Source organism: Mizuhopecten yessoensis, unplaced genomic scaffold, assembly GCF_002113885.1.
Source record: "Mizuhopecten yessoensis strain PY_sf001 unplaced genomic scaffold, ASM211388v2 scaffold10763, whole genome shotgun sequence".
Lineage (NCBI taxonomy): Eukaryota > Metazoa > Mollusca > Bivalvia > Pectinida > Pectinidae > Mizuhopecten > Mizuhopecten yessoensis.
In genome coordinates, this window is record NW_018408709.1 from 188,647 (window position 1) to 214,089 (window position 25,443).

Genomic DNA, 25,443 nt, shown 5'->3' on the forward strand with positions numbered 1-25,443 from the left:
ATTCTGAAAATAAAAACAACACATTATGTCTACGTACTTGAGACCAGTTTGTTTTATAGGAGGTAACCATGAAACATTAAAACAAGAAATACCCATAAACATCCCATGTTATACAATATGGTCTTCAAGACTCACCACCAAGTTCTCTGACTGAACAACTAGTCATATGACTGACCACGATGTCATCTGACTGACCACCAAGTCTTCAGACTGACCAACATGTCCTTAGACTGACCAACATGTCCTTAGACTGACCACCAAGTCCTCAGACTGACCAACATGTCCTTAGACTGACCACCAAGTCCTCCGACTGAAGAAAAAGTATTAAGATTGACCACCAAGTCCTCTGACTGACCAACAATTCTGCAGAATGACTACCTAGCCATCTGACTGACCAACAAGTCCTAAGACTGACTTATAAGTCCTCTTACTGGTCACCAAGTCTTTTGACTGACTACTAAGTCCTCACACTGACCACCAAAACTGACCAACTAGCCATCTGACTGACCACCAAGTCCTATGACTGGTCGCCAAGTCCTCCGATTGACCAGAAAGTCCTTTGACTGACCGAAAAGTCCCCAACTGATCACCAAGTCCTAAAACTTGCCACCAAGACCTTTGACAGACCAACAAGCCTTCAGACGGACCAACCAGTCATTTGACTGACACACAAGTCCCCTGACTTGCTACCAAGTCCTTTAACTGGTAATCAAGTCCTTCAACTGACCACCAAGTCCTCTGACTGGCCACCAAGTCCTGTGAATTACCAGAAAATCCCCTGACTGATCACCAAGTCCTCCGACTGACCAACCAAGTCCTCTGACTAGCCATGAAAGCCTCAGACTGGTCATTAAGTACTCCGAATGGTCACAGACTTCTCTGACACAGACTGACCACCAAGTCTTCTGAGTAAACAACAAGTCCTGAGACTGACTATTAAGTCCTCTGACTGGTCACCAAGTCCTTTGACTGACCTCTCAGTCCTCAGACTGACCACCTAGTCCTCACACTGACAAGACTAACCAACTAGCCATCTGACCGACCAAAATGTCCTAAGACTGGTCACAAAGTCCATGGACTGCCCCAGGTCCTTTGAATGACCACAAAGTCCCACGACTGATCACCAAGTCCTCAGACTGACAACCAAGTTCTCGGACAGATGACCAAGTCCACTGACTGGTCACCAATGCCTCAGACTGACCACCAAGCCCTTTAACTGACTACCAAGTCCTCTGACTGCTCCCTAGTCCTATGAATGACCACAAAGTACCATGACTGATCACCAAGTCCTCACACTGACCATCAAGTCCTCAGACTAACATACAAGTCCTCAGATTGGCCACCAAGTCCCTTGACTGTTACTCAAGTCCTCCAATTAACCACCAAGTCCTTTGACTGATCAATTAGTCCTCTGACTTACCACAAAATCCTCTGAATGGCCACCAAGTCCTGTGAATTACAATACAAGTCCCATGACTTAACACCAAGTCCTCTGACTGACCACCAAGTCCCCAGACTGACTACCAAGTCCTCTGACTAGCCATCAAGTCCTGTGAGTAACAACAAAGTCCTCTGACAGACCACCAAGTCCTCCGACTGACAACCAAGTTCTCGAACGGACGACCAAGTCCACCGACTGGTCACTAATGCCTCAGACTGGCCACCAAGTCCCTTGACTGTTACTCAAGTCCTCCAATTGACCACCAAGTCCTTTGACTGACCAATGAGTCCTCTGACTTACCACAAAGTCCTCTGAATGGCCACCAAGTCCTGGGAATTACAATATAAGTCCCATGACTGAACACCAAGTCCTCTGACTGACCAACCAAGTCCTCTGACTGACCACCAAGTCCTCTGACTGACCACCAAGTCCTCTAACTGGCCATCAAGTCCTGTGAGTAACAACAAAGTCCTCTGACAGACCACCAAGTCCTCCGACTGACAACCAAGTTCTCGAACGGACGACCAAGTACACCGACTGGTCACTAATGCCTCAGACTGACCACCAAGCCCTTTGACTGACTACCAAGTCATCTGACTGATCAAACAAGTCCTCAGACTGGCCACCAAGTCCTCAGACTGGCCACCAAGTCCCTTGACTGTTACTCAAGTCCTCCAATTGACCACCAAGTCCTTTGACTGACCAATGAGTCATCTGACTTACCACAAAATCCTCTGAATGTCCACCAAGTCCTGTGAATTACAATACAAGTCCCATGACTTAACACCAAGTCCTCTGATTGACCAACCAAGTCCTCTGACTGACCACCAAGTCCTCTGACTGACCACCAAGTCCTCTGACTGGCCATCATGTCCTGTGAATTACAACAAAGTCCTCTGACAGACCACCATTTCTCTGACTGACCACCAAGTCCTCTGATAGACCACCAAGTCCTCACACTGACAACCAAATCATCTGCCTGACAAACAAGTTGTCGGACGGATGACCAAGTCCACCGACTGGTCACCAATGCCTCAGACTGACCACCATGCTCTTTGACTGACTACCAAGTCATCTGACTGGCCACCAAGTCCTGTGAATAACCATAAAGTCCTCTGACTGGCCAACAAGTCCTCAGACTGGTCAACAAGTCTTCTGATTGACCATCTAGTCATTTGAATGACCACAAAGTACCATGACTGATCACCAAGTCCTCATACTGACCATCAAGTCCTCAGATCAACATACAAGTCCTCAGACTGGCCACCAAGTTCTTGACTGTCACACAAGTCCTCCAATTGACCACCAAGTCCTTTGACTGACCAATGAGTCCTCTGACTTACCACAAAGTCCTCTGACTGGCCACTAAGTCCTGTGAATAACCATAATGTCCCCTGACTGATCACCAAGTCTTCATACTGACCAACCAAGTCCTCTGACTGACAACCAAGTCCTCTGCCTGGTCTTCAAGTCCTGTGAATTAAAACCAAGTCCTCAGACTGACCAACAAGTACTCAGACAGACCAAAATGTCCTTAGACTGGTCACAAAGTCCTCTGACTGCCCCTAAGTCCTTTGAATGACCACAAAGTCCCACGACTGATCACCAAGTCCTCAGACTGATCATCAAGCCTTTTGACTGACTACCAAGTCATATGACTGACCATAAAGTCCTAAGACCGACAAACAAGTCCTCAGACTGGCCACCAAGTCCCTTGACTGTTACTTAAGTCCTCCAATTGACCACCAAGCCCTTTGACTGACCAATGAGTCCTCTGAATTACAACCAAGTCCTCTGACTGACCACCAAGTCATCAGACTGACCACAAAGTCCTCTGACTGGCCACCAAGTCCTGTGAATAACCACAAAGTCCTCAGACTGACAACCAAGTCCTCTGCCTGGTCATCAAGCCCTGTCCTCAGACTGACAACCAAGTGCTTTGACTTGCCATTAAATCCTGTGAATTACCACCAAGTCCTCAGACTGACCAACGAGTCCTCAGACTGGTCAACAAGTCTTCTGATTGACCACAAAGTTCCCTGACTGATCAACAAGTTCTCACACAGACCACCAAGTTCTCTCACTGACGATCAAGTCCTCTGGTTGACCACCAAGTTCTATAAATGTCCACCAAATTCTCAGCCTCACCACCAAGTTATCAGACTGACCGCCAAGTTCTCAAACTGACCACTTAGTCCTGAGACTGGCAACTACGTTCTCAGACTGAACACCAAGAACTGAGCTTTACCACCAAGTCTTCAGATTGGGCACCAAGCTCATAGACTGTCAACCAAGTCCTCTGACTTGGTGAGTCTCAGGAGTTAGTGGTCAGTCAGAGGACTTGGTGGCAACCAAGTCCTCTGACTGACCATCAAACTCCCAGACTCACCACCACGTTCTCACACTGATCATCAAGTTCTGAGATGTACCACCAAGTTCTCAGATTCACCATCAAGTTCGTCAGACTCATCATCAAGTTCTCAGACTGACCAACAAGTTCTCTGACTGACCACCAAGTCCTCAGACTGACTACCAAATCCTCAGACTGTCCTACAAGTCCTCAGACTAACCACCATGTCCTGAGACTTGTCACCAAGTCCTCACACTGACCAACAAGTCCCATGACTGACCATCAATGTCCTATTGGTTAGCTGATAGCACTATTGTAAAACATGAAATGACTGTTTTTTTAAACAAATGTGCTTGCTTATGATGTGGTATCCAGGAAATAAAAATACCAGATTATGTCTACATACTTGAGAACAGTTTGTTATATGACAGCCAAGAAACATTCCATGTTATACAATATGGTCTTAAGGACTGACCACTAGGTCCTCTTACTAAATTACAAGTCCTCAGACTAACCAACAAATCATCAAACTGACCATCAAAGTTCTCACACTGACAACCTAGTCCTCTGACTGACCACCAAGTTCTCAGACACACCATCAAGTTCTTAGACTGACCACTTAGTTCTCACACTGACCACCAAGTCCTGAGACTTGCCACAACTTTCTCACACTGATCACCAAGTCCCAAGACTGATCACCAAGTCCACAAACTGACCACCAAGTCCTCTGACTGACCACTAACTCCTGAGACTCACCACCAACTCCTGAGACTGACCACCAAGTATTCAGACTCACCAGCAAGTTATCAGACTGACCACCAAGTCCTCTGACTGACCACCAAGTCTTCATACTGACCACCAAGTCCTCAAACTGACCACCAAATCCTCAGACTGTCCATTAAATCCTCTGACAGACCTAAATATCACCAGACTGTCCAACAAGTCCCCAGACTAAGCACCAAGTCCCATGACTGACCATCAATGTCTTATTGGTAAGCTGATAGTACTATTGTTAAACATGAAATGATTGTTGTTTTTATACAAGTGTGCTTAATGCTTATGTTGTGGTTTCCAGGAAACAAGAGGCCTTGAGGGCCTGTATCGCTCACCTGGATATATGTTAAAGTACTTGATATACTTGGTAGGTACTGTATGTACATATGAAATTTCAGAAAGATCCAGCCAGTATTTCTGGAGATTTAGCGAGAACAAACTGCAAATGACAAAATCCAAGATGGCGGCCTGGTGGTCATCTTGTTTAAATGAATACATCCTTATAGTAACAGGCACTACTAGACAGCTTGATGGAGATAACATTGGGATAAAATCTTGAATCTCTATTGTAGAAGGATTTCAAAGGTTTTACCTCTATTTCCCCTATTGGGCCCCACCCCACTGCCCTAGGGCCCACACCCACCGTTTATACAAAGCTGAGTCCCCTTGGACCAAGGATGCTCCAGACTAAATAAGAATAAAATCCCGTAATCCCTATAGTAGAAGAAAGATTTTAAAGGTTTTGCCTATATTTCCCCTATTTGCCCCGCTCCTCGTCCCAGTGGGGCAACACCCTCTGTTTATACAAAATTGAGTGCCCTTGGCCTAAGGATGTTCCAGACCAAATTGGGATAAAATCTTGAATCCCTGTGGTAGCTAGAAGAAGGATTTTAAAGGTTTACCTTTATTTTCCCTATTTGGCCCCACCCCTCTGCCCCCAGTGGGGCCACACCCAACGCTTATACACAATTGAGTGCCCTTCGCCCAATGATGCTTCAGACCAAATTAGAATAAAATCCTTTAATCCCTACACGCTAGAAGAAGAATTTTACAGTTTATTCTCTATTTCCCCTATTTGGCCCCTCTCCTCTGCCCCAAGGGGGACCACACCCACCGTTCATACAAAATTGAGTGCCATTGGCCTAAGGATGCTCCAAACCTTATTGGGATAAAATTCCTTAATCCCTATGGTAGAAGAACGATTTTAAAGGTTTTACCTCTATTTCCCCTATTTGGCCCTGCTCCTCTGCCCCCAGTGGGGCCACACCCAACGCTTATATACAATTGAGTGCCCTTGACCCAATGATGCTTCAGACCAAATTAGAATAAAATCCTTTAATCCCTACGCTAGAAGAAGGATTTTAAAGTTTATTCTCTATTTCCCCTATTGGGCCCCTCTCCACTGTCCCAAGGGGGGCCACACCCACTGTTTATACAAAATTGAGTGTCCTTGGCCTAAGGATGTTCCAGACCAAATTGGGATAAAATCTTGAATCGCTATGGTAGAAGAAGGATTTTAAAGGTTTACCTCTATTTTCCCGATTTGGCCCCACCCCTCTGTCCCCAGTGGGGCCACATCTACCGTTTATACAAAACTGAGTCCCCTTGGACCAAGGTTGTTCCAGTCCAAATTAGAATAAAATCCCTTAATCCCTATGCTAGAAGAAGGATTTTAAAAGTTTATTCTCTATTTCTCTCAGACTGACCACCAAGTTCTCACACTGACCACCAACTCCTGAGCCTCACAACCAAATTCTCAGACTGACCACCAAGCTCTCACACTGACTACCAAGTTCTGAGACTGCACACCAGGTTCTCAGACTCACCACCACATTCTCACACTGATCACTAGGTACATTCTCACACTGACCACCAAGTTCTGAGACTGACCACCAAGGTCTCAGCCTCACCATCAAGTTCTCAGACTCACCATCACATCCTCACACTGATCACCATGTTCTCACACTGACCACCCACCACGTTCTCACACTGACCATCAAGTTCTAAGACTGACCACCACGTTCTCAGACTCGCCATCAAGTTCTCAGACGGACCACAAAGTCCTCTGACTGACCACCAACTCTTGTGACTGACCACCAATTCCTGAGAGGGACCACCAAGTCCTCTGACTGAACACCAATTCCTGAGACTGACCACCAAGTTCTCAGACTTACCACCAAGTTCTCAGACTGACCACAAAGTTCTCACACTGACCACCAAGTTCTCACACTGACCAATGTCTCATTTGTTATCTGATAGTACTATTGTAAAACATGATTGTTTTTAAACACATTTGCTTTATGCTTATGATGTGGTATCCAGGAAATTGGAAAGGATTATTGTCTACATACTTGAGACCATACGTGAGTCCACTGACTGACCACCAAGTCCTCTGACTGACCACCAAGTCCTCTGACAAACCACCAAGTCCTCATTCTGACCACCAAGTCCTCTGACAGACCACCAAGTCCTCATACTGACCACCAAGTCCTCTGACAGACCACCAAGTCCTCTAACAGACCACCAAGTCCTCATACTAACCACCAAGTCCTCTGACTGACCACCATATCCCCTGACAGACCACCAAATCCTCTGACAGACCACCAAGTCCTCTGACTGACCAACAAGTCCTCATACTGACCACCAAGTCCTCTGACTGACCACCAAGTCCTCTGACTGACCACCAAGTCCTCTGACAAACCACCAAGTATTCATACTGACCACCAAGTCCTCTGACAGACCACCAAGTCCTCATACTGACCACCAAGTCCTCTGACAGACCACCAAGTCCTCATACTGAACACCAAGTCCTCTGACAGACCACCAAGTCCTCATACTGACCACCAAGTCCTCTAACAGACCCCCAAGTCCTCATACTAACCACCAAGTCCTCTGACTGACGACCATATCCCCTGACAGACCACCAAATCCTCTGACAGACCACCAAGTCCTCTGACTGACCAACAAGTCCTCATACTGACCACCAAGTCCTCTGACAGACCACCAAGTCCTCATACTGACCACCAAGTCCTCTGACAGACCACCAAGTCCTCAGACTGACCTCAAAATTTTCAGACTGACCACCAACTCCTGAGCCTCACCATCACATCCTCACACAAGTGGACCACAAAGTTCTCACACTGACCACCAAGTTCTAAGGCTGACCACCATGTTCTCAGACTCACCATCAAGTTCTCAGACGGACCACCAAGTCATCTGACTGACCACCAACTCTTGTAACTGACCACCAAGTTCTCAGCCTCACCATCAAGTTCTCAGACTCACCATCACATCCTCACACTGATCACCACGTTCTCACACTGACCACCAAGTTCTAAGACTGACCACCATGTTTTCAGACTCGCCATCAAGTTCTCAGAAGGACCACCAAGTCCTCTGACTGACCACCAACTCTTGGGACTGACCACCAATTCCTGAGACTGACCACCAAGTCCTCCGACTGAACACCAAGTTCTCACACTGATCACCACGTCCTCTAACAGACCATCAAGTCCTCTGACAGACCACCAAGTCCTCATACTGACCACCATGTCATCTGACAGACCACCAAGTCCTCTGACTGATCACCAAGTCCTCTGACTGACCACCAAGTCCTCTGACAAACCACCAAGTCCCCTGACAGACCACCAAATCCTCTGACTGACCACCAAGTGCTCTGACAGACCACCAAGTCCTCATACCGACCCCCAAGTCCTCTGACTGACCACCAAGTCCTCATTCCCACCACCAAGTCCTCATTCCGACCACCAAGTCCTCTGACAGACCAATTTGTGTCCAATCACAATGAACCCTGTGATTTTGTGGTTAATTTTCCTCCACAAATTCATAGGGCCGCAAAGTAACTGCAAGTTTTACATAAAGCAATTCTCCGTTTGAGTGGGCACTCGTAATCAACTAATTTATGTAACCAGGAAATGGTTTTTTTTTTCAGGAAATCATGAAACTTGGATCTCAGGAAATATGATTGCACAGTATGTTCTGTGGGAAGGAGCAAACATGTTCTTCTTGTATTATATTACTCGCTTAATTAAAATGCTTGAAAAGTTTGTGATTTTTGTAAATGTGCATTGTCTGACGGACAAGTAAGTTTTTGTAGGATAAACAGACAAGTGTTCGGCAACTACTTATATATATTTTAATGTGATTTTGACTTCATTGTCCGGTTTTATCAGATAAGCTTAGCCAGCAAAAGCCTTCCCTGAAAGCATTGCTCTAGATATTTGTATAACATGTATTTATCGTCAAACAGAAACATATTGTAAATCATAACTTTTTTTTTTTTATTAATTTATATTTTTATTCAGTTTTTCAAAGCACATACACATGACAATATTTGGGAGACTATAACATACTTCACAGTACTCTCATCCTAAACATTCCATACACATTTCATGTTAACCATACACATTTCATGTTAACCATACTCATTTCCAGTTTTCTAAGTATTGGGTCTGTAGAGAATATTGATCTGACTTACTGATCGTGTGTACTATCTTGATCATAACAGAGCATGCTAATTTATGACATATTTATTTCAAACATTTCATATATACTCATACACACCATAGATCTGCATAGAACATGCATATCAAATATTTCATACACCTGTAAAGAACAGTTATATAAAAAATCATACACATCATACATCCGTATAGAAACATTCATATCAAACATTTCATAAACACCATACATCCTTATAGAAACATTCATATCAAACATTTCATACACACCATACATATGCATAGAAACATTCTTATTAATCATTTCATAAACACCATACATCCTTATAGAAACATTCATATCAAACATTTCATACACACCATACAACTGTATGTAACTTTCATATTAAACATTTCATACACACCATGCATTTGTGCAGAAACATTCATACAACAGTATGGAACATTTATCTTAAATATTTCATAAACACCATACATCCTTATAGAAACATTCATATCAAACATTTCATACACACCATACATATGTATAGAAACATTCTTATTAAACATTTCATAAACACCATACATCTGTATAGAAACATTCATATCAAACATTTCATAAACAGCATACATCCTTATAGAAACATTCATATCAAACATTTCATACACACCATACATATGCATAGAAACATTCTTATTAAACATTTCATATACACCATACATCTGTATAGAAACATTCACAATTTAACATTTCATATACACCATACATCTGTATAGAAACATTCATAATTTAACATTTCATGTACACCAGTTCTGTACAAAATATTCATCTCTATACATGATGTACATTTAAAGAAATGTATATGAATAGTTCTCACACTATCATTCAATATATTATACACAAGCAATTACCTTAGTATGATAGTATATATTTATTAGCGCATATGTTATCAATCTATCCAAGATGTCATTTCAAAACATTGGAATAAAAACTAATTATATTAGTCATGTGTTGTGGATTTATTGAAAGAAAGAAATAGAGACAGACAGATAATTACTGGAAAAACAACGACAGACAAAACAAAAGTAGACATGTGCACAGAGGCAAAGACAAACAAGACACAGGCAAGAACTACCAGATAGACAGACATACAAAGACAGACACACAGACATATATGCACAAAGACAATCGACACAGAGACAAGGACGACAGATTTGAGAGACAGGCCTTCCACAAATCAAAAAGTTGAAATTAAATCATCGACAATTGTTTTATTGGCAACATTTGCTCAAAGATAGTAATATCTATTTAAAACAAGTATAAAAGTTTTATATTAACCAACTGTCAGAGTTCAAGAGTCCATTAATAGATATGAATGGGTCTAGATATAGAAATCATTTCAATTTAAGTCTAAAGAAGTAAAACTTTTTTCCATTTTCCCCACTCTCTGTTAAAACTTTCAAGAGAAGCATCACCTTTAGCAGTTGCTATATATTTTTTGACATTGTGGTGGTCTTTCAATAAATTGATAAGAGAATTTATGTTAAGTGTGGTTTCAAGACACCTGGGTTTTGTAAATGTAATGTTTAATGATGATATTAATTTCATTATCAATTTTACTGAACTCATTTCTAATTGACCAGAACCCAAAAATAAATGATTCTTTATTAATAGTAAAAGGAATCAAAAGTGCGTCTAAGAGAATTTCCAAGCTCTGCAGTAAATTTTGAACTTTTTGACATCCCCAAAATATGTGAGTTATGGTTTCTGACTCTGATTTACAAAAAGTACAAAGTGGACTTACAACTATGTTTGCCTTAAATAGTAGTGAATTTGTTGTTAAAATATTATGTAAAATTCTAAACTGAAACCACTGAAGTTTTGAATCATTTGTTACTTTGAAAGGTAGAGAAAAAATATTTGCTCAATTAGAATTATCAAACTCAAATTGATCTGCCCATTTTTTCCTGCTTGTTGGAATTTCATCATTCTTTGATAAGATTTTATATAAATATTTTGTTCCTGGAGTCTTATCAAAAAATGGTTCTATGTTTAAAGGAATGAAAGGGAGTAGAAGTTTTATATCCTGAATCCTTTGTGTATCAATAACTAATTTAACAGATTTGACAAGACCATGAAAGTGAAGAAAGTTTGTAAATATATAAAAATTTCTGTGTAAATTCATGGTAGGAATAGAAAGTAACAGGATTTTTATTTTTCAACCTATCATTTATCACTCTAAAACCCTTAGCATACCAGTTATTGTAAAAGACAGAGTTTACACCAATAGTTATATGTGGGTTATGCCATAAGGGGGGTTTTCAGAATAGAGAGTTGTCTGCCCTTTGGTAAATCAGGAATCCTCTTTACCTACAGATGTTCAAGGATATATCTGATAACAAGAGGCCCATAGGCCTTAACGGTCACCTGAGTTCTGATATATTTATACAGAGAGTTGATTTTTGTTTTTAAAACATGAACAGAAGTATTATTCAAAGTGACAAAAAAACAATAAAACAACCTTATTCAATATCTAGCACACAGATTTAAGACTGAAAAGTATTTGAATTTAGCACCTCTAATTCTAAACAAGGAAATGAAGAAATTTTAGCACACAGACTCCTTTGGGCGCCCTTGGGGGAAGAGCTGGCTCAAAATTTTCAAAGTATCAAACTGTCAACTCAGGGTTATAATTCCAATCAAGTTATCAACATGTAATATTCAAAGTATCATTTGCCAAAATAAAAATAATATCTGGGTCTTGAGAAGAAGATTTTTGAAATTTCAGTTAATTCAACCGTTTTTGGCCGCACCCATCAGCCCCTGGGGCTCAGTCAGGGCTGATATGTGCATACCATCAAACTGCTATCCAATACTGATAATGCTAACCCAAATTGAATTACACTGTACTTCCAATGAAAATTAAACAAATGTTGGTCCAAAACGTGATTTCCCTATATAAACTAAAGTAAAGTTTACCCCCTCCCCAGGGGGAAACGCGAGACCCCAGGGTCAAGAAATTCACAGTTTTGGTAAAGCACCTTAAGACCCTTCCATCTATGAAGAGTATTGGATTCTACCATATCTGGCTCTTGAGAAGAAGATTTTTGAAATTCTAGTCAATTTGACCCTTTTGGGCCCCACCCCTCAGGCCCCTGGGGGCTGGGGACCAAATCAGCCACTATTTTTGTTGATCTTTGGCCATGGAAGGTTTCTGCAAAAATTCATTGAAATTGGTTCAGGGGTTTTGGAGAAGAAGTCGAAAATGTATATTGTTTACGGATGGACGACGACGGACAAAAGGAGATCGCAATAGGTCACTTGAGACTTTGTCTCAGGTGACCTAAAAATCCCTCTATTAGTATGGAAGAGAAGGATTTTGAAGTTGTACCTCTATTTCCCTTATTGGGCCCTAGCTACCTTCTGCCCCTCGGAGACCACATCCAACTTTTTATGCATAACTGAGTCCTTTCAGCCCAGAGATGCTCTAGGACAAACTTGGTTAAAACTCCTGCATTGGTATGGAAGGTGAAGGTGTGTGAATGCTCACTCTACCAGACTACATGTTTTGATAATCACTGGTGAATGTCCTGGTATACATAGACAGACTTTGTACTCGTTCAATGCTCACACTACCAGATTACATGTTTTGATAATCACTGGTGAATGTCCTGGTATATATACACAGACTTTGTACTCGTACAATGGTCACACTACCAGACTACATGTTTTGATAATCACTAGTGAATGTCCTGGTATATATACACAGACTTTGTACTCGTACAATACTCACACTACCAGACTACATGTTTCGATAATCACTGGTGAATGTCCTGGTATACATTGACAGACTTTGTACTCGTACAATGCTAACAGTACCAGACTACATGTTTTGATAATCACTGGTAAATGTCCTGGTATATATACACAGACTTTGTACTCTTACAATGCTCACACTACCAGACTACATGTTTTGATAGTCACTGGTGAATGTCCTGGTATACATTGACAGACTTTGTACTTGTACAATGCTCACACAACCAGACTACATGTTTTGATAATCACTGGTAAATGTCCTGGTATATATACACAGACTTTGTACTCGTACAATGCTCACACTACCAGACTACATGTTTTGATAATCACCGGTGAATGTCCTGGTATATATACAGACTTTGTACTCGTACAATGCTAACACTACCAGACTACATGTTTTGATAATCACTGGTGAATGTCCTAGTATATATTGACAGACTTTGTACTTGTACACTGCTCACACAACCAGACTACATGTTTTGATGATCACTGGTGAATGTCCTGGTATATATACACAGACTATGTACTCGTACAATGCTAACACTACCAGACTACATGTTTTGATAATCACTGGGGAATGTCCTGGTATACATTGACAGACTTTGTACTCGTACAATGCTAACACTACCAGACTACATGTTTTGATAATCACTGGGGAATGTCCTGGTATATATACACAGACTTTGTACTGGTACAATGCTCACCCTACCAGCCTACATGTTTTGATAATCACTGGTGAATGTCCTGGTATATATACACAGACTTTGTACTGGTACAATGCTCACACTACCAGACTACATGTTTTGATAATCACTGGTGAATGTCCTGGTATATATTGACAGACTTTGTACTCATACATTCACAAATCGAGGTTTCAAAATACATCTAAACAAAAGCAGTTTCGACAAGACTGAAGGCAAACATGCCCAGAATCATTGATGGCATAGAAACAATTTAGTTTTGTATAAACGAAATAAAAACAAACTCTTTCACTTGTGTTTTAAGACATTTATTGTCTTAGGTTTTACTGTAATAAAAAAATCTATACAATGTATCAGCATGAAAATTTAGTATAACTCAATACAGAATGGATATTCATACCCATTGCCTTACATTAGTACACAAATACACACATCTACACAAAACAGCCTAGATGTTTATCCCTTTGATACAAACAATTAAGTATCTACATTACAATAGATCTGTCTGGCAGTTTGACGCTACAAATATTCACGTTCATCATGTCATGAGAATTTAGCAGTGGCAGATCTAGACGAGTTATCTGGGCTTTAACTTTCACTTGCAAATTTCCTTTAGAAAACATGTATTTCCGTAATTTTCCTATCCATTCTCCTAAAGAAAATTTGAAAACCCTTCCAACTTATTTTCTGAATCAAATACTGATAGATGATATAATTCGATCAAACACTGATAAATGATATACCTCGATCAAATACTGATAGATGGTATACCTCGATCAAACACTGATTGATCGAGGTATATCTATGATGATATACCTCGATCAAACACCGATAGATGATATACCCCAATTAAACACTGATAGATGATATACCTCGACCTCAACACATGATCAGTCCAACTCTCACAACTGATGTTACCATGAACAAACAAAAATTAACATAAATCTCATCAAGACAATGAAAAATCCTCAAGTCTTTCCTGCACAGAACCCCGAACTGTAACCACATCGTATTGGACATTTCTTATATTATATAAGCATTGTGAGTATAAAACAACTACGTGAAATAGCACTAATGGGAAGATATTTTCTCTTACCCTGGACAGGTGTATCCACACTTTAACCGGTGTGAGATATCCTTGGCTCACTTTAGGGTTGAGATGGGGGGATTCCCCTATTCATAACAATAATATGACGTCACGTCAACAATAATATGACGTCACGTCAACAATAATATGACGTCAAGTCAACAATCCATCAACGTCACCTCAACCCTGAATTTAGCCTGTAACGTTAACATTACAATATGTATATGCTACACAATGGGAGAACAGGGTAAGAGAAAAATAATCTCTCACCCCCTTGGGAGTGAAATAGGGGAATCTCAACCCTCAGAGAAAGATTCTTAAATTGCGAAAAACTTGGCAAAGCCTCGTGTTTGGCAACTTAAGGATCTTCCCCCTCGGGTTGAGATTCCCCTATCTCATCCCCAACGGGGGTGAGAGATTCTATTAATCTAGTATAGTCAGTGTCAACATGATAACATTTTACGTGTCATAGTCATCGTCCTCATGTTTACGTTTGAGGGGATTTGTTATAAGTGAAGACGTTGTGGATGAGATGGGTTGTATTCGTATGGAGGGCTGGCTGCTAGGCAGTGCGGTTGTCAGTTGCTGATTCGATGATAACATGGAAATGGACGGTGAAGTATATGGTAAACTTTTCATCTTCGGTGCAAATGATGCCAACGACCCGCCTATAAAAAAAGATTTGTTAGCTGCAGTTAGTATCTTTAGTGGATATTTGGTGTACTCTGAATTAAACACATCATTATATGTTATATTAATATTATCGCCAATGTTTACTTGAAAGAAAGTTATGAAATCTCTAAAAAATCAATTGCCAATTTCATGAACAGATCTATATATTTTCATTTTCTTTGTCCTTTTGTTTTCTTCTTATTGAAAAGCTTCGGCCCGTATAGCTGTTTTACATCCACAAACAAGATGAGAGGTATATATTACAAACTTGCAGACATAATCAAGATCGATTAGCCCAAAAACTCCTGTACCATTAGAATATATTGTAATCACATTCATGCTTCAGGAAAAAGTGTTTAATATATTTTGACCAACCTCCTGCTATTCTTATTGCTGGCTTTGTAAGAACTGTTGGCTGTGATGATGGTTTGGTTACTATGGTAACAGTTGGTATGGAAACACTTTTTGTAACTACTGTGAGACCACCTCCACTGATTTTCCCTGGAAATAAAGAATATCACATTGAATATTTTTATGTTTTTAGTAAAAAAAGAACTTGATTCCATTAATAATACCGATGATACAGTTTGTCGGAAGCCAACTTTTCTGTACCAGTGTACCGTTGTGGAACACCTCATTACTTTCACCCCCTCAAATAAAAATTTACTTTATCAATGGTGATCTTTTATAGATCAATGATCCTTTTCAGTTTTCAATAAAGTTTCAATAACAAGGGAGCTTAAAATCAGCAACGCATTGCCATCAACACTAATCTCACTTTCTCAGACAAGCATCTTGCAACTGCACAAAATTGTTTGAGGCATTCTTTTGCTTCATCGCTACATGAATCTTAAGGTAATAGGTTTGTGTCACCATTTCACAGTAGAATTTCTTCAAATTTTGTAGTTATATTGCTTTGAAGTAAAGAAAATTTTCTGCCACAAAAAAAATATAGGTTGTCAGAATATTAAGGATTTTAAATGGAAATTTATGTAAAAAGGAGTGAATTTTGAAGAAAAAAAATGAAACACACCTTTTTTGGCAAAATAATGTCAATAAAAATGATACTGCCATAGATTAGTATTGTATTATATGAAAATCAGACTTAAATTAAAATGCTGAATATTTCCACCAGATTTCTTTTCAAAAGAGAGAAAAATCAGACCTGATCTCATTTTCTTGACACAGGAATTGTGAAAAAAAAATATAGGTTGAAAAGGTTAAATTTTTAGATATTATTCGCCTTTAATTGTGGGCTTAGATAGTCTTATTCCGTGCCTTCAATCTTAAGATAAAACTAACAAAAATCGAAATCAAAAGTAGTCTCAGTGATGCAATATTGATAAGTATTTTCCCGGAGTTTACATTCACCGTAATTCATGTTTTATACAAAAAAACATATAAACGTGTATAGATATATTTTTAAATGAATGTAGTGTTACTGCTGTCTGTCCATTCCATTTATTTAGAAATGAAGTCATCAGAGTGATGATACTGAACTGGAATGGGCGGCGACAGACAGTGGTAACACTACAGTCAACCTCCCACAGATCATGGAATGGGCGGCGACAGACAGTGGTAACACTACAGTCAACCTCCCACAGATCATGGAATGGGCGGCGACAGACAGTGGTAACACTACAGTCAACCTCCCACAGATCATGGAATGGGCGGCGACAGACAGTGGTAACACTACAGTCAACCTCCCACAGATCATGGAATGGGCGGCGACAGACAGTGGTAACACTACAGTCAACCTCCCACAGATCATGGAATGGGCGGCGACAGACAGTGGTAACACTACAGTCAACCTCCCACAGATCATGGAATGGGCGGCGACAGACAGTGGTAACACTACAGTCAACCTCCCACAGATCATGGAATGGGCGGCGACAGACAGTGGTAACACTACAGTCAACCTCCCACAGATCATGGAATGGGCGGCGACAGACAGTGGTAACACTACAGTCAACCTCCCACAGATCATGGAATGGGCGGCGACAGACAGTGGTAACACTACAGTCAACCTCCCACAGATCATGGAATGGGCGGCGACAGACAGTGGTAACACTACAGTCAACCTCCCACAGATCATGGAATGGGCGGCGACAGACAGTGGTAACACTACAGTCAACCTCCCACAGATCATGGAATGGGCGGCGACAGACAGTGGTAACACTACAGTCAACCTCCCACAGATCATGGAATGGGCGGCGACAGACAGTGGTAACACTACAGTCAACCTCCCACAGATCATGGAATGGGCGGCGACAGACAGTGGTAACACTACAGTCAACCTCCCACAGATCATGGAATGGGCGGCGACAGACAGTGGTAACACTACAGTCAACCTCCCACAGATCATGGAATGGGCGGCGACAGACAGTGGTAACACTACAGTCAACCTCCCACAGATCATGGAATGGGCGGCGACAGACAGTGGTAACACTACAGTCAACCTCCCACAGATCATGGAATGGGCGGCGACAGACAGTAGTAACACTACAGTCAACCTCCCACAGATCATGGAATGGGCGGCGACAGACAGTGGTAACACTACAGTCAACCTCCCACAGATCATGGAATGGCAGGGAATAATTACAAGTCAAATGTGTAAAGTAGTAATCAAATATTCTGAAGACAAACCATGTGGTGTGATGTTGATTCGCTGATGAGACAAAGATCCCCCAGAAATCTGATTCATTCCAATCTGTATCCTGGACTGGTGCTGTTCAACAGTGAAAAGAATATATATATGATAATATTCCAGTCTAAACTCCAAAACCTTTTAAAAAGGCAAAGAAATCTATAATTGTTTCTATGGCTTAAAAGGGTATAAAAAAAGATCTGTTAATTCCTGAAAAAACCATATATAATTATGCTGCATCATGTATGGTCATCTACAGGTTACACAGACGATCACTGACCTGTGAAGGTTATATAAGCTGTTTTACTAGTCACTAACACACCCAGTGTACTAACCTTCTTTGAAACGCGGTGGCCTGCCATTTTGTAATTGGGTGCTGATAGGCAGTATCTATCAGGAGGTAGACGCAGGCCGGTGTAGGGCTTGATCAGCGGCAAAACCTGGCCATTCTTGTGTTTAGCAATCTCCATCAAAAGCTACAAACCAAACAATCGGGATTAACTTAAAAACTAGAATTATGTCAGTGTGACATTACAGCCGCTCACCACTTTAAATTTAATTGCTTCAGTGACACGTTGAGCATAAAAATCTACTATAATAACTCAGATATGTGTTCTGTATTCTGCTAATTGAAAATCAGGTCATCTGATGATGTTGCGTTTAGGATTTTCAAAATCAATCACCTATTAAGCGATGCCTTAAAAACATTTCTCCCTCTCCTTTTTTTTCACCCTCTTTAAGTGTGACGCATTGTTGTAATTTTCATTAATTAGCATCCTCCAATGATGTGACATGAGCGTTTACGTGCAGAATGGCAATCGGTGAATGGATAATAAAGAATAGGTGAATTTTTTGCTTGTGAAATGAAGGATAATTAACAGTAGTGGGAAAACATGCATGGAGAAAAGAGACATTGTACTCCTTTTATTTTTATTTATTTTTAATTCATATTAGTGAAAATTATTAATATTTGTAGCGACTATATTTACCGTCATTGAATATACAAAATCTCACAAATGTTCTTGGAATATATTTGAATTATATTTCACAATATGACTTTACCAACGTAAGAGTTATTTCCCTTACACCGGATTGGATAATATTTTGACACGGCGTGAATTCTTGTCAAACAGCAGCGGCAGTTGTGTCATGTTCTTAAATTGTTACACTTTCATAAATAAATACACCAGAAATAGCATGCTGTGACTGTGTTACAAAAATGTTTGATAAGCATACACAGTTCACATATCGTCTCGTCTCGGAGCCATTAGTCTACCGTTATCAATCTAAGCACGATATGGCATATATACGTTACCGTTTCAAACATCAAAATAGAGTTTATACTTCATCACTCATACGGTTTATAAGTTTATATATTTACTTCTTCCTTCTACAGACAGTGTCAATGCTTGACAGTCTTAACATGTGCTTTCTCGAATCATATGTGTTTCACACGCGTAACACTCCCCAGACCGCAATGCGTGTTGCTAAAACGCTCAAATCTAGTTCACGAATTTCACCACCACAACACTCGTAGAATGCACCGGAGATAAACATTTTGTTTTCAGCAATTATTTTAAGTATGGATTATTATTTGGAGAAGAGTATCAGAAGACTTTATGTAACCCACAGGTGAGTGTCAAGAGATTCCACTTTCTATTTACGATAACGAAACTATATAGCGGAAGCATGCAATACTGAATTATGTGCACGCACCCCGAACGGAAGTGGGTCCGTCATTTCGTTCTCTGGACAGAATTAATAAGCCGCTCGGCTCTCGCCAAGAGCGGCTTAAAATACACCTACAAAACACAGCCGAATGTCGCAATGTCTAAACTAACATACATATGTTTACCACAGCTGATTGTCACAATGTCTAAACTAACATATATATGTTTACCACAGCCGAATGTCGCAATGTCTAAACTATACATAGGTTTACCACAGCCGAATGTCGCAATGTCTAAAATATACATATGTTTACCACAGCTGAATGTCGCAATGTATAAACTAACATACATATGTTTACCACAGCTGAATGTCGCAATGTCTAAACTATACATATGTTTACCACAGCCGAATGTCGCAATGTCTAAACTATACATATGTTTACAACAGCCGAATGTCGCAATGTCTAAACTAACATACATATGTTTACCACAGCTGAATGTCGCAATGTATAAACTAACATACATATGTTTACCACAGCCGAATGTCGCAATGTCTAAACTATACATAGGTTTACCACAGCCGAATGTCACTATGTCTATACTATACATATGTTTACCACAGCCGAATGTCGCCATGTCTAAACTATACATAGGTTTACCACATCCGAATGTCACAATGTCTAAACTATACATATGTTTACCACAGACGAATGTCGCAATGTCTAAACTATACATATATTTAGCACAGCCAATGTCGCAATGTCTAAACTAACATACATATGTTTACCACAGCTGAATGGCGCAATGTATAAACTAACATACATATGTTTACCACAGCTGAATGGCGCAATGTATAAACTAACATACATATGTTTACCACAGCTGAATGGCGCAATGTATAAACTAACATACATATGTTTACCACAGCTGAATGTCGCAATGTATAAACTAACATACCTATGTTTACCACAGCTGAATGTCGCAATGTCTAAACTATACATATGTTTACCACATCCGAATGTCACTATGTCTAAACTATACATATGTTTACCCCAGCCGAATGTCGCAATGTCTAAACTATACATATATTTAGCACAGCCAATGTCGCAATGTCTAAACTAACATACATATTTTTACCACAGCCTAATTTCGCTATGTCTAAACTATACATAGGTTCACCACAGCCGAATGTCGAAATGTCTAAACTAACATACATATTTTTACCACAGCCTAATTTCGCTATGTCTAAACTATACATAGGTTCACCACAGCCGAATGTCGAAATGTCTAAACTAACATACATATTTTTACCACAGCCTAATTTCGCTATGTCTAAACTATACATAGGTTCACCACAGCCGAATGTCGCTATGTCTAAACTAACATACATATGTTTACCACAGCCGAATGTCACTATGTCTGAACTATACATAGGTTTACCACAGCCGAATGTCGCTATGTCTAAACTAACATACATATGTTTACCACAGCCGAATGTCACTATGTCTGAACTATACATAGGTTTACCACAGCCGAATGTCGCTATGTCTAAACGATACATAGGTTCACCACAGCCGAATGTCGCTATGTCTAAACTATACATAGGTTTACCACAGCCGAATGTCGCTATGTCTAAACGATACATAGGTTCACCACAGCCGAATGTCGCTATGTCTAAACTATACATAGGTTCGCCACAGCCGAATGTCGCAATGTCTAAACTAACATTCATATGTTTACCACAGCTGAATGTCGCAATGTCTAAACTATACATAGGTTTACCACAGCCTAATGTCGCAATGTCTAAACTATACATAGGTTTTCCACAACCGAATGTCGCAATGTCTAAACTAACACACATATGTTTACCACAGCCGAATGTCGCTATGTCTAAACTATACATAGGTTTACCACAGCCGAATGTCGCTATGTCTAAACGATACATAGGTTCACCACAGCCGAATGTCGCTATGTCTAAACTAACATACATATGTTTACCACAGCAGATGAACTGATTAACCACCTATGATGATTTATCCTAAAAATCTCCAAAACCTATGAATGGTTGTGGCATGGGCAGCGCCTCAGGTCAATCAGGTGTTAGGTTTGATGTACACTCACATCTCTTGGTGGTGGTGAAGTGAATGAGTGGTCCATCCTACACTGGATAGCCATCTTCGTGTCTTCAAGGTCGATGTTCTTCTTGCTGGCATGAGTTGAATATACTTTAGCATCATCCAAAATGTCTGTTACATATCCTGATGAAAAGATATAAATAGCATAGTTTACATTAGCCAGGAAAATTTGACATCATTAATTCTTAAGGTGTTTGTACCACGGTTTTTGTTCCGACTGAAACACGTTTCACAGTACAAGTGATTACCGTACATGTCATGATAGCATTTTAATTAGCCACTAATTAAAATGCTTTTTTAGCCTCGCATTAGATGAAAAAGGGACACTTAATTAATTAGCCGTTTTATTAAGGTGCCCTTTTTTTGGCCTGCTCTCGCATAAGACCAATAAGGGCATTTATATTAATTAGTCGCTAATTAAGGTGCCCTTTTTGGCCTCACATTAGACCAATAAGGGCACTTAATTAGCTGTTAATTAAAGTGTCCTTTTTGGCCTGATGTGCCCTTTTTCCTGCCACTTATTCAATAGCAGGTCTACGCAGCATAGTTTTTAAAAGCCTTGCTTGACTGCAAATAGCATCTATTCTCCTTATTATAATTATATATATAACCACCTTAGGTTGGGTGGGAAAGTCTTTATACTGCCTCTGACATCCCCTTGGGCCTTGACCCTAGTCTTCTTGCTGCTTCAGTGAACAAGATAGTTGGCCTACTGTAATTAGCTGTCATTATGTAGGGGCTGTTTATTACAGGCTTTCACTGATCAGGGCAGTGGTTGAGAGGGAATGGAATATCAAAATGAAATTTGGTATAGAGGTGTAATATAGTCATATTAACAACATATCTTCTGATGTCGCATTCTTTATTCGATATTTTCAAAGATTTTGTCTGGCGACGCTTGTTGTCGGCTGAAGATGTTTTTAAGGAGGACTCGTCATAGCGCCACTTTTTGCATATTCATGAGGTTGACGTGAGCAACGTGCCGAAACATGAAGTGTACATATTGATTGGCTGGTTATTTTTGGAGGGATTTTTTTGGGGGGCTGTGCTTCCAGCCAATAATGCCACAGGTTTCGGAACACATATATAGGAGGTTTTTAAAAGAAAAAGTATCAATCTTTCAAACGGCACTAAAAAGTTTTCATACACCAACTAGAAATGTGTTTTTCGATTTTCGAATTTTCGACATCGAGAGCTTTCCTCCGTTCTTCTTCCTCCAAATGGACAAAGACTCCAAGGTTGGAGCGATAGCTGTCCGTGTGCGCATGTACGTGGAGTATAGGCTATAATATACACGATGTCAATGTTATAAAAATTACATATATATATAGAGGTACAGTGTTACAGCATTTGACCGTGATGTATTGATGTGAGGGCAGTGCAGACGTGTGTAAGGAATGTAATTAGGAGAGGACTAGTTAGGATTCATCCCTTGGGCGGCTCAAGGGCACCGGTTTGAACACACAGGACAGCCAAAAGTTAGTATGGGCATGGAAGGGTTGTATTGGGGATTGTTTACGAAGAGTAGAGCTACACATTACCCACGATTCGATACGTATCTCAATATTTGTTCCCCAATTCGATTATTTCGATTTGATACACCTTTATTTTAAATATAAACAAAATGAGATATAAAACCCGTTGATACACGAAAACCCACAGTTTTTCCACACTTTTGATTTGAAGCTTGCCGGAGCATCACAATTTTTCATTTCCGTAAGGCGGTCTACCATTTTGTTATGAATGCTTTGTGAAAATTGCATCCTCACAGCCGATTGGTTGAGGGGTTAGAGATCAGCCAATGAAATTGAACGTCTCACAGACGCTTCGGCTGAAGCGGCATACATTAATATTCAGATTGTGACGCATCGAAAATCTGGAAAAATATATCGTGAATCAAATCGAACATAAATAATCGAGGTACAAGTGCATCACGGTGAAACGTAACGCCTCTAACGAAGAGTTGGTCAAAATGCTGTAAACTGTGATAGGAATTAGAAGATCTGTTTGAGTTGTAAAGTGTACACTTGAACGAGTCAACTGTGTCAGCAGTAGCTACAGAGAATGTCAGGGAGTTCCAGTCTCTTATAGTACGTGGAAAATATGAAAATTTGTAAAAATATTTTGATGCAATAATAGGTTTAAATTTGTGCTTGCCTCTTGTCTGTGAATCTGATTTGATAAGTCAGCTGTCTGGTAAAGCTATGGAGTTATATAGTATTTTGTACATGTTGATCAGTCTTGCATTCCTCTTCCGTGTCTTTAAGGGGTCACACTGAAGAGTGTCTACCATATAGTGTTGACTGTTCCAGGGGTTCGGGGGCTGTAATCATTGAACACATACCTGGCTGCTCTCCTTTGTACTGCTTCTAGCCGAGTGGTGTGGTCCCTCTGGTAGGGATCCCATGCTGAGCATGCATACTCTAGCTGAGGACATACTAAGGACGTGTTCATTGGGGCCTTATATTAACCGTCCTAGAACAACTGTGCATGTTACGGAGCAGAAAACCAAGTGTACTTTCGTCTTGGCGGTTATGGAGGAAATACGAGTCCCCCAGGAGAGATGTTGAGAAATGGCAACACCTAGATATTTGTTAGAAGGAACTATCTGGAGGGTTTGACCACTGATAGAGCAGTTGGCAGTGATGACAGAGCACTTCTTGCACATTCTGATGACAAAGCATTTATCTGCATTAAAGCTCATCTGCCATTTAGACTCCCACTTTGGTAGATTTGAGAGGTCATCTTGAAGTTGTGTAGAATCATTTCTGGAAAGCAGACAATCATCAGCAAAGAGGCGAGCATTTGATTGTATACAGTTTGGTAAATCATTTAATTTATAAAGAGTAAAGACAGGAGGGGCCTCAAGGACTGTGCCTTGGGGGACACCAGGGTCGACGGGGAGGGGATCAGTGCAATTATTGACCACGACTCTCTGTAGTAGGTTATGGAGGAAGGAGGAAATCCAGACATGAGTGGAATTCCTAATATCACAGAAGTGGAGATGATGGAGTAAGATCTAGAGTTGATGTGGGACTTTATCAAACGCTTTTGAAAAATACTATTAGATTTTGGTTGCCATCAGCTAAGGATTCAGCCATGTCTTGGAAGTTGGAATGTTATAATGAGCTGTGATTTACAGGATGTTTTGAACGGAAACTGTGGTTTGTAGACAGACTATGGTGGAGGTCCTGGTAGGACATTATGCTGCCGTGAATTATGTGGTAGGAGCTTATATTTACAACTAATAGATGATAAGGGGACTGGACGATAGTTTGAGGCAGCATCCTCCTCGTATATAATCATCATTGGGGGTGATGTTTTTTTTTTTTTGTGTTTTTACCGAAAATCGATTTTAACCCTTTAAACGTGTAAAATTACTATGAACACCTTAGTTTAGGAACAAACAAAGCTGTAACAAATTATCAGGTCCCTGTGTTAATGTCAACAATTTTGGAAGGTTCGTATCTTTCCAGCACGTTTAAAACAAACAGTTAAAATGTTACACTCACTGTAGACGAATTCTAACATAGTATTTATAAGTCGTGGTTCGTATTCCAAAACTCCCATATCTTTCAGTATAGCTGCCATAACTTGTGCATCGCGCGGCGTACTCTTTGCAGGTGCTGCCATTTTGTTTTAATTACAAAAGTAACTTCATATTACGAAATTCAATTTGGACAACAAAA

General features: G+C 40.3%; 1 protein-coding gene across 2 annotated transcripts; it reads right to left on the reverse strand.

The window, feature by feature from the left end:
- Positions 1–14,849: 14,849 nt before the first annotated feature.
- LOC110462222 (transcription initiation factor TFIID subunit 9B-like) lies at positions 14,850–25,395 on the reverse strand. Of its 2 annotated transcripts, XM_021516089.1 has the most exons (7): positions 25,267–25,395; positions 21,741–21,877; positions 18,285–18,425; positions 17,949–18,030; positions 15,678–15,803; positions 15,059–15,298; positions 14,850–14,893 (listed from the first exon to the last, which is right to left on the reverse strand). In XM_021516089.1, exons 1-6 carry the CDS (start codon positions 25,385–25,387, stop codon positions 15,090–15,092), a joined length of 816 nt encoding a protein of 271 aa, XP_021371764.1. In that variant the 5' UTR covers positions 25,388–25,395; the 3' UTR covers positions 14,850–14,893; positions 15,059–15,089. The 2 variants fall into 2 exon arrangements, with proteins under 2 accessions (XP_021371764.1, XP_021371763.1); XM_021516088.1 differs by lacking the exon at positions 14,850–14,893 and having other exon boundaries at positions 14,900–15,298.
- Between the last annotated feature and the right edge of the window lie 48 nt (positions 25,396–25,443).

Excerpts from the sequence above, each read along its gene's own strand:
- LOC110462222 (XM_021516089.1), bottom strand. The coding sequence starts at position 25,387 with ATGGCAGCACCTGCAAAGAGTACGCCGCGCGATGCACAAGTTATGGCA. Across the intron at positions 21,878-25,266 it reads TATGTTAGAATTCGTCTACA|GATATGTAACAGACATTTTG; the intron begins GTGAGTGTAACA and ends TCTTTTCATCAG. Across the intron at positions 15,299-15,677 it reads AGCAATAAGAATAGCAGGAG|GCGGGTCGTTGGCATCATTT; the intron begins GTTGGTCAAAAT and ends CTTTTTTTATAG.